At 41.2% G+C, this 10584-nt stretch overlaps 1 protein-coding gene and 1 long non-coding RNA gene across 3 annotated transcripts; one reads left to right on the forward strand and one right to left on the reverse strand.

The window, feature by feature from the left end:
• The first annotated feature begins 88 nt into the window (after window positions 1-88).
• On the forward strand, window positions 89-6419 carry plp1a (proteolipid protein 1a). 2 transcript variants are annotated; one of them, XM_034882723.1, is made up of 7 exons: window positions 89-353; window positions 2335-2521; window positions 2653-2809; window positions 3139-3307; window positions 3554-3627; window positions 3731-3796; window positions 5757-6419. In XM_034882723.1, the coding sequence occupies exons 1-7, from the start codon at window positions 350-352 to the stop codon at window positions 5919-5921; spliced, it is 822 nt and encodes a 273-aa protein (XP_034738614.1). In that variant the 5' UTR covers window positions 89-349; the 3' UTR covers window positions 5922-6419. The 2 variants fall into 2 exon arrangements, with proteins under 2 accessions (XP_034738614.1, XP_034738615.1); XM_034882724.1 differs by lacking the exon at window positions 5757-6419 and adding an exon at window positions 4198-5600.
• A 663-nt stretch (window positions 6420-7082) lies between these two features.
• LOC117952081 lies at window positions 7083-9777 on the reverse strand. Its single transcript, XR_004658310.1, has 2 exons — window positions 9098-9777; window positions 7083-9039 (listed from the first exon to the last, which is right to left on the reverse strand). It is a non-coding gene; the product is annotated as an uncharacterized LOC117952081 (long non-coding RNA).
• Between the last annotated feature and the right edge of the window lie 807 nt (window positions 9778-10584).

The following is a 10584-nucleotide window of genomic DNA, read 5'->3' on the forward strand; positions in this document are numbered from 1 at the left end:
AGAGAGAGAGAGAGAGAGAGAGAGAGAGAGAGAGAGAGAGACGTTCCCTATTCTGTATTTGCATGAGAAGTTGCTCTCTCTAAACGCTTCAACAATAAACTAAGGACATTTCTGGAAGCGTAAGAACCTTGACCTCCTCATTATTCTCCGCGTGGAAGTTCATTGAAAAGCGATATTGTTTCTTTAAGATTGCACTTGCAGTCATCAGCGGGTCTGTCCATTGTTGGGGGAACAGAAAGCGAGTTGAGGTTGATATACGGGGGCCGGAGACCAGTTGCGCATATCATCAGCAGACCAGCTGCAGTGCAGGCAGCAGTAGCCAACAAGTCCTGAACGCATCTTTCCAGACATGGGTAAGAAACTCCAGCCACTGATTATCTTTTAAGCATGTAGAATAGCTTACATCACATTATCAAATCTAGATTTTATTTCATGGGATTGCACGCAGATATGAATGGGACTGTGGAAGGGCATCAGAAGTTATCAAAGTTTTATTTTATTTTGTCACTGTAGAGGTCAGCTACTCACCGGCTGATGCTCCACTGATACCATAAGATTTATTTCATGCTCGAGGTGGCAGGCCTACTTTCAGAGGAGCCTTGTCGCACTTGCTTTCGGTCGTAATCGTTCTCAATTTAAAAAAAAAAAAGCCGACTTTGGCCTCAGCTTTGCATTTTGTACCATAACGAGGTCTGTATTTTCATTTGAGTCACAGAGAGACTGCGGACAGCTCGGTTCAGAGGGCCTCAGCTCTTTGTTCGGGTTGGTGATGTCATTAATTAGTTAATTGGTGCAAGGTGTGTGTCAAGGCGTGTGGGCTGATATTGGTTGGACTGCGTGATGTTTAAAGTTCTGATGCACTGTTAGCTGCTTGTGGTTAACTTGCTGTGACCAGAGACCTAATTTTGATGTAGCTATTTCCCACCTAATCAAACAACACTGCAACAATCTGTCTGTTATTTGCTGGTTTTCTCACAGTTTATCTTTTAAAACTCCCTCTTCCATGCCACAGTAAAACTATGCCATCTGAATGACAGTAATCCCAGTATGCCTCTCTCTCTCTCTCTCTCACTACACACAGCCATGTAGAAGTGTTCAATTAAAGAGATATCTATTTGCCCCTCCTGCCATCTGTGTTTACTGTAATGGTACCAACCACAGTCTGTCTGCTTCCATTGTGTGTGTGTGTGTCTGTGTGGATGCACGCTTGCAAGCGTGTAATGGCACACATGCACACAGTTGCATTGTTTGTTTATAGATTTGCTTTTTCCATCCTCTTCCAGCACAGACAGCTCCCCACTATCACTGTCTTGTTCCCATGTTTCCCCAGAAATGTGTGTGTGTGTGTGTGTGTGTGAGACATAGAGGTTCCTCTGGCCTTTGTTTGCTTGACATTGGTAGCCCTTGTACCCCCATGATGGTGCAAGACAAAGAGTGTTGTCTCTGCAGTCACAAAAGCAGACTCTCTCTTTCACTTGGTTTCTCCTCTCTGTCCTCCCCCTTTTCTCACACTCTTCATGCTGGGTGGTGAATGGAGTCAGGGTGTGAGCCGGGGTCAGAGCAGACACATCCCCATGCCCTTGGCCCTTTGGCTTCCATTCAAACAGCACATGACTATTAGGCCCAATGCACAGCTTTGCCAACTATAACAGAATGAAAGTGTGAACAGCTGTGGCTCAGTTCACAGCGCCAAAGAAACGTTAATTCAGCTTTTTAAATAAAACCTTATTTACTTCTAGTTGCTATCCAGGTACGCAGATAGTTTCAGTTGTGCCCAGGTTTTGAGATCTCTAAGATTTCTCCCTCCAACCCAATTCAATTGAATTCCGCGTGACTTTCACACCATTTAAAAAAATAAATAAAAAAATTGTTCCTTCTGCTCTGGATAATCCAACCATCACTATGGAAACTGTTGACAGGAATTTCAGTGTATCACCCAACATAACAGAGAAAATGTTGATTGAATAATTGTGCATCAACAGAAAATTAATTTCTGCAATTTCATTCATTATCAGGTGTCTCTTTGGGTAGTGGCCCGTTGGTAGGACAAGTCGACTTGGGCTCTGAGAAACTGTGGTTGACATTTAACCACTGTTTTTAACAGACTAAATTAATTATTGATTTTATCAATAATGAAAATGGCATAGTTTTGAGCAGCACAAATTAAATTCTATTTTTTCCTTCAGTGTCACATTCATGTTTTTACAAAATCACCCCTACCCTACCCTGTACTGGGCCAAGACTCATTTTTTACATTGGAACAAATCCTGTCTGTCATATTGCATCAGGTAATTATGTGCCTTGACTTTCATGATGCTGTGTCTTGACTAACAGGTTGCTATGACTGCTGTATGCGCTGTTTGGGTGGGGTGCCATACTGCTCCCTGGTCGCCACACTGCTGTGTTTCTCTGGCATTGCCCTCTTCTGCGGTTGTGGGCACCAGGCACTCACAGAGACAGAGAGACTCATCGAGACTTACTTTGCCCGTAACCTTCAGGACTACATCACCCTTGCCTACATGTGAGTGGTAAATCTAAGCTTCCATTATTAGAGGGACATCTTTTCAACCTTGTCATGGGATTTCTCGGTATTTAGTGTCTATTCAGAAGGTTTAGGTTCTTTGTAACCCTGAGTTTCTCTTTTCTTCTTAGCATCCAATATTTCCAGTATGTCATCTATGGTTTGGCCTCGTTTTTCTTCCTCTACTGCATCGTGCTGCTGGCCGAGGGCTTCTACACCACCAGCGCTGCCAAGCAAACCTTTGGAGAGTTCAGGAGCACCATGTGTGGCCGCTGCCTCAGCTCCTCGGTGAGAGGGCCCGGGGTGGGACAAGTAAAGGGGATTGGAGAGATTGGATGGGATTAATACACATATCACTCCCTGGTGGGTGCTGAGCTGAAAATCTTAAAGCAGCTAAAAAATCTTTGGGGACATGCAAAGATAAGCATACAGTGTGTGTTTGAGCGGTGGGGGGGCTAAGTGGTTAGCAGAAGAGAAGTAGAACAGAGAGTGAGATGATAAGTACAGCTAATCAGAGTAAAAGTAAATGTGATCCTTATCTGAGTCACTGCTCATATATACACTCTCAGATGATGTGCATCAGTTTCTCATGTTTATTTTGCTCCCTCCTCGTACAGTTTATTGTGATGACGTACGTACTTGCTGTGCTGTGGCTGTTGGTGTTTGCCTTCTCCGCCCTGCCTGTCTACTTCTTCTATAACATGGATGCCACCTGCCACACCATTGATGTTCTGACTGAGACCCCAGCGAGTATCAACCAGCTGTGTGTTGATGCAAGACAATATGGTAACGCGACATCTTTTGATGGCAACAAATGAGGCTCTTGATAATCATATCAACAAATTCCATAAAAAAGGCCCCTATGGAAAGTAGGGAAGTCAAAAAGTATCTAAAACTAACTTAAATGCTGCATTTGCTCTTTTCATAGGATTTGTGTACGATGAGAAAAATTAAGAATAATGCCGTTTTTATCCTTTGGTTGTCTCTGTGCTTAAAAGATAGAATTGAATAAAGAAATGTGATGTTTAACAGGGCTCCTGCCATGGAATGCAGTGCCAGGGAAAGCTTGTGGTATGACTCTGTCCACTGTTTGCAAGACCAGAGAGGTACGAACCAGGGAATTCCACACTGCAGTCATGTTGTATTTGCCTGACATGATACAAAGACACATGTCATCGACACTAATGCAAATCTCATATTTCCTTTCAGTACCGAATGACCTATGACCTCTACATTGCTGCCTTCGCCGGTGCAGGCATCACTCTCTTGGCTCTGGTGAGTGATTATGCTTCAGCCGGGGTCAATTTGGCTGCGCTTCCACAGTGGGGTACAATAGCGTTATATGGCTCATGTGACTTAGTGACGCTCAAAGTGTAGGCGGTGAGGCATCTTAGGCCTCCATGACTGATGATTTTTGTACTATTGCTCTCTGTTCCTCTTTCTCAGCTGACACAAACATCATAATAGTGCTGTAATGTCTGGTAGTTTTCCAGCCAGGCAAATGGTGCACCCATTATACTCTCATGCTCCATTACATAAGCTGTTATACAGATGCTATCAGATTAATGTAATTACTAGTTCATCATAATTTCTTTCTTATTTCTAGAGTTCCTTGTGAATTTTTCTCCTCTTTACTTGTTTTCTGACACTCCCTGTCTCTGCTTGTCCTTCCATAGCTGACCTATACTGTGTCAACCACCTATAACTTTGCGGTTCTTCGGTATCTGGGGAGAAAGGGCATAGGTGCACGGTGTTAGGCTCACCAGCTTCCTGTCTGCTCTATCACTCCTTCGCCACCAACATGGGGATTTAAAGGGACTGCAACAATTCTCTCCTCCCACATCATCTGCACAGAACCACCTCTGGTCACGGACTCCTTAAAAAACAAAAACTTTGTATTTTTACTTCTCTTGTTGGAAAGAGTATTACTGTTTTTTTTTTGTTTTTTTTTAATGTGTGTAAGGTTCGTCTGCTGCATGTGCATGCAGTGAGTCTTATCTAGTATTTCCAATGCCATGTCCCCAAAATATTTGTAAATGATTCCTCTTGTTGCTTGCTTCGTGTCTGAAATTCATTTCTACTTCCTGTTGCACACAAAATACAAATAACACAGCACTAATAAATTACCATATGTAAGAAAAAACCACCAATCTGCAACACATGTGCTGCTAGAATGCAGCTGTTGCGGAGAATAGGGATTATAGGTTACCATGGCTACCATCCTTCACATCTGGTTGCCATGGTGGCAGACAAGCACGCATTTGCAGTCTCACGCTGACCTCGGGACTTTTCTCACGGGCTGGGGAAAAGCCTCAACAATGGAGTCATGGCTGCTTTAAAAGCTAGCCAATAAGGAGCCAGTTGTGGGGGCCACCTGCGCTACGGGTCTCTGCTAAGGGTTATATTACATGTCAAGGGAGAGGTCTGGTCCAGACAAAGAGAGGGTTAGACCTCTCGAAAGTCTCAATGCCGCTCTTCTGGGACAGCACACACACAACATCCACATGCTGAGGCGTGACCCCCACCTCCCTCTCAATAATTGAAGTGATGGACTCAGACAGAGGGAGGGGGACTGATGGAATTTAAAATTTATTTTGAATAGTTTCTTTCTGACAAAGGGACATACTTGTTTAGTTTTGATCTAGAAAGGTCTAAAATTATTTCTCATAATTTTGAGATGGCAAAAAGCACTAGGTGCTAATTTACCGAGTGACCTCGTGTTATTAGACTTTAAACACGTTGTTGAGGTGCGACTCCCCCCCTGCTGTTAATGCATGAGTGAGGTACTTTTATAGAGATAGGACAGCTTTGTTGTGTCTCTTAATCTTTAGGAATTTTGTTGTAGTTATTGTATAACACATCTTTTTTACTCACTGTAGCTAAATTTACTACTATTTTTACACTTTGGGCATTACTAACAAAAGCCTTTGCAGAATAATAGGTAGATTATTCCATTTGGTGTAAGCTTTACCCAGCTCCGAGTGGTGGATTTGTCAAATGGTAGCTGGCTGTTTGATGATTATAATTTTTTTTTTGTGTTGGTAAAATTTGATAATAAAAAGAAAATTCTTTTGAAGTATTTGTGCAGAGTGCCTCTGAAAACCTTTGTTAGTAGTCTGTGTGGAAGTGCGGTGTCTGGTGGTGTGGTGTCACTGTTTACCTAGGGCTCCGTCCTTGGCTTTGTGCCATAACTGTGGGCCAAGGTGTTTTGTATTCTCTCCTCTCGTGTCTACAGGTGCACTGTGCTCTGCACTTGGCTGTGAACCAGGTGTACCGGAGGAAGCTGATGCACAAGGCGAAAGAGGAGAGGAGAGTCTATGACCTGTATGGAAGGTTGCAGAGCGACAGAGGGGGGACACTGGATTCTCCATACCCTGCAAACACATCAGTCATCTCCTGACAGCGCCTCTAGTTTCGCAACGGGAGCTTTTCATGATGACCATCACAATTTTTTTGTGAAGTGTACAACTTTATAGTACTTTGTAAATTGATTCCCTTCATTATTTGTGATTTCATTAAAATATAGACTATTGTGTGTCATGTAAAGTCGAAAAATGGTACAAATGGAGCTGGGAGCCATGACAGTTCAATATGTTGTGTGTATCTCCTGTGTTCTGCATTTGACCAGTGTCTTTAGAATTTATACTTTCTGTTTATTTCCTTTAGTCGGGCATTTAGTTTGAATGGCAGACACGATTTAGTTTTTCTGCCCAGGTCTGATTTCACAGTATGTGGTGCATGCTTGATTTCCTTTTTGATGAAGAGGGAATAAACAATGTTCACTGTGTCCTTGATTCCCACATATACTTGGTCAGTCAATGACATTTACACTTTTGTGTGATGAAATTCAAACCAGATGCGTTTGCGGATAAAAATTCAAGACCTGTTTTACTCGTGATTGTGCTGAAAAATGTAGTAATGCTTGGTTTGAACACTGCTGCTCATTACTTTAAATATTCAGGCTTTTTTTCTTGATGTAAAGATTAGGGATGTTACAATTACCGGTGTTAACGGTAAACCACGATAAAAATGTTACGGTTTTTATTTAAAATATCACGGTGGATAACCACGATGTGGAAACCGTGTGTTTACTCTTTCCCAGCTTTATCAGAGTCTCCTGAAGTTGCCTTGCAGGCGCACTGCGTCGCCTCAGACGTGCATTTCTTGAAGTTGGAACCATGACAGAAGGAGATGACAGCGCTGCAGGACATTTACCAGCCCTCTATTAGGACTAAGTCGGAAGCATGGTCATATTTTGGTTACTATAAGAATGTTGATTGAAGACAGTTATCCCGTTTCCAGAACATGCATAAAAAAGGTTGCTGCTAAAGGCATTGAACACATTTTTAAAAAATACCGCAGTAATACCGAAAACTGTGATTATTCTTGTCATTATGACAGTGAGGTTAAATTTTCATAAAGACTGCTAAAAGGTGGAGAGCTGAGGTATACCGATTAACTTGAGTGACCTATTTGTTTTAAAAATAGTTTGTCGTTTTTAGAGCACATACTTCAATACATTTAAATGCATGAGCACAAAAACCACAGACAAGATTGTGTCTCCATTTGGTATGTTTTATTTGTAGCCAAACACCGGAGAGTACTCGTTGCTTTGCCAGCATGTTGGCACAACCAGTCCCCGTCCTCTGTAGTGCAAAAAGAGGAGTGAAGGGAAGTTGTCCATTAGATCAACACTTAATCAAGATGAACAGTCTAACTTTCACACAGTTTTAATCACACTTATGGGTAGAGCACTGAGGGTGAGACAGACGTTCAGTGTCATTTTGTACATTAATATAAAATGATGCCCTTTGCAATTTACATAAGCCATTAATATGGACAGACGAAAGAAATACGTTTTTACATTCTTAAATATTACAGCAACATTAAGAAGAATTCTGGCGAGACAGGGTTGCAGTGATATGAGTGAGTATCATGAGCGCAACATACTGTAGGGTTATGCTACCAGTTTATATAAGTACCCACTGATTCTCAGGTAAACACTGTGATAGGCTACATTATTTGAACGGATAAAAACTAAAATAGTACAGTAAAGAGACAAAGTATTCAGTTTATCCAGAAAACATTAACATGGACACATGATAAGCTAACAGCCCTTATTTTTGCTTTGAAGTAATGTAGGCTACCAGCTTAATTTAGTTAAAATGCCCTAGTTCACAGTTAATACAGTTTCTCTCATATTGCTGTGAGTACTAGTACTCAACATACCTTTACAGTAATCATATGAACAAGCTGTTTCTTTTAAGCCTACCTTAAACCAAAGAACTATGCAATAAGTAAATATGACTGCACCTGATTAGATGCAACGTTCACCATTAGTCTGCACACATTGAAATACGATGCAATTTTTGACTTGAAAGGCAAATCTCAGGGAATACACCGGATCTCCAACAAAACAGAAAAAAAGGGTATGAGAACATACATTGTAATAAGAACTGTTGTGACTGTGCATTCAGAAGATGAAAGCACTTGATCTTATTTATGCAACAGGTTTGGTTGTTTGAGTAGACAGCACAATATAATATTGTTTCAGCAGCAATCAAAATACTGATGAGAAAGATTTTAAACCATGTTAAACTTAGTTTGAACCATTGAATATCAGCACATTACTTTTTCAAACCATACAGACAAAAACAATGCCTTCCGATAGCAATAAAACCAAAGGAAGCCTGTATTTAAAAACATTTAAATAAAAGTACCATCCAGCTGAAAACGAGTAAACATTGATAAGTTGTCAGAATACTTAGTTATACGTTTTACTTAGTACTGTTAAGAACGGACAGAAGAGGTGATACTAATGTGTGCACGCATTAGTAGTAATGATCCTATCCTTGTGTTCAGACCGTTTAACATTCAGCTGAGACCTAGAATGACCAGACAGACAGCACAAGGCGTGTGTAATATATCAGCAAAGCAGAGGAGACCTTCAGAATAGTTTAAAGGACTGGAATGTTGAGGCCAGACACGCAATCAACAAGGCAGGCACAAGATTAAAAACATGCCATAATTATGAAAATAATTGTTCATTCTGATAATTACAACCTCCTCTATACATCAGGAAAACAGACTGAAATCAGCCCTTGATCGAATAGAATATCACACGTCCGTAAAAAACACAAGCGAAAAAACACATCGGAAGATAGAAATGTGCTTCACAGGGAAATAAACAGCGGTTTATCAACAACAGCAGCAAAAGCAGTATCATTTTTGAACTTCGAGAAACACTGAATACTGAAAAAAGTCCCATGTCCATAAATCATGGGAAATAAAAATCTAATAATGCCTAGCTCGTACACCTGCCACATCCAGCTACACAGTAGTGCAGTGGTAATACATAGAATAGACGAATGAATAAGGGCACCACAGTAGCTCGTACCCGATGCTTACAGGCTTACAGTCCCAGCTGCAGAATTAAAGCTTACAGTTCCCTTCCCATTGAAGACAAACACGGTCATCCTGCCTTTTGAAGCAGCAGCAGTACTTTAAGTTCCTCGTACCTCGAATGCTTTTTTTATGACCATGTTTTTATTTCTAGGTTACAAAACAACCTCGTACCTTGAATCATATTGGTCATCATGCTGATGATTGGTACTTCTCATGCAAAATATCTGCCTGGACTGTGTCCAGAAAATACATTAGCTCTCCACTTTTGATGAAGGATCTGATAACAAGAAAATGTCCATTTAAAACCCAGGTAAATCCGCTCATGGACGGACTGTTGAGCAGTTACAAGAACAAACGTGTGTTGATGTGCCAAAGTGTGCTCTTGTGTAAAGTGTGCTCTTCAAGAGAGGACTGGTATATGCTCTCATCTTTTAATCATTTGAATTAAAATAAATGCTCTGAAAGCACAATTTGATACAACTCCTGCATAGGCAGACAAAGCTGACGCTGGGTGAAAATGTGTTTGTGCAACCCCACTGAAAGCAGACCTAGTACAAAGGATGAGTGTGCCTACTACAGTGAGCCTGTACCTTGGTTAGAGCAATAATTCAGCTGAATCCCTGACACAGCCCTCCTCAGGGCAGCTACATCTTATCCACATAAGGGGATACTGTACTCACTACCTTGTACAGTTGTGCTCATAAGTTTGCATACCCTGGCATAAATTTTGAACTTTTGACATACATTTTGAAAATGTGACTCATCATGAAAAATAACTGTCTTTGTTCCAAGCACAGTTATATGAAGACATATCTTTTTACATAGTTGTTTAGCTGCTTTTTAAACAATATTTATAACCCAAACGGCCGGATCAAAAGTTTACATACCCATGAATGTTTGGCCTTGTTACAGGCACACAAAGGGACACACACAGGTGAAAATGACAATTAAAAGGTTATTTCCCACACCTGCAGCTTTTTAAATTGCAATTAGTGTCTGTGTATGAATAGTCCATGAGTTTGTGAGCTTGCACGTGGATGCACTGAGCAGGCTGGAGATTGAGCCATGGCGAGCAGAAAATAACTGTCAGAGACCTGCGTTACAAGGTATTGGGACTTTATAAAGATGGAAAAGGATATAAGAGTTATCCAAAGCCATGCAAATGTGAGTCAATACCATTCAATCACTTATTAAGAAGTGGAAAATTCTTGGATCTCTCAATACCAAGCCAAGGTCAGATGGGCCGAGAAAGGTTTCAACCGAAACTACAAGAAGAATTGTTTGGGATGCAAAGAAGAACTCCCAGGTAACGTCAGGGAAATACAGGCTGCTCTGGAAAAAGATGGTGTGGTTGTGACAAGAAGCACAATATGACGGTACTTGAACAAAAATGAGCAGCATGGTTGAGTTGCCAGAAAGAAGCCTTTACTGCGTCAATGCCACAAAAAAGCCCGGTTAGAATATGCTCGAAAACAGCTTGACGCGCCTCACAGCTTCTGGAACACTGTCATTTGGAGCGACGAGACCAAAACAGAGCTTTATGGTCCCAACAATAAGCGATATGTTTGGAGAGGGGTCAACAAGGCCTACAGTGAACAGAATACCATCCCCACCGTGAAGCATGGTGGTGGCTCACTGATGTTTTTTTTTTTTTTTTT

The sequence above is a fragment of the Etheostoma cragini genome, chromosome 10, assembly GCF_013103735.1.
Source record: "Etheostoma cragini isolate CJK2018 chromosome 10, CSU_Ecrag_1.0, whole genome shotgun sequence".
Lineage (NCBI taxonomy): Eukaryota > Metazoa > Chordata > Actinopteri > Perciformes > Percidae > Etheostoma > Etheostoma cragini.

Bases quoted from the DNA above. Each gene is read 5' to 3' on its own strand.
- plp1a (XM_034882723.1), top strand. The intron at 2,522-2,652 runs GTGAGTGGTAAA...TTTTCTTCTTAG, and splicing joins TACATCACCCTTGCCTACAT to CATCCAATATTTCCAGTATG. The intron at 3,797-5,756 runs GTGAGTGATTAT...TCGTGTCTACAG, and splicing joins GCATCACTCTCTTGGCTCTG to GTGCACTGTGCTCTGCACTT.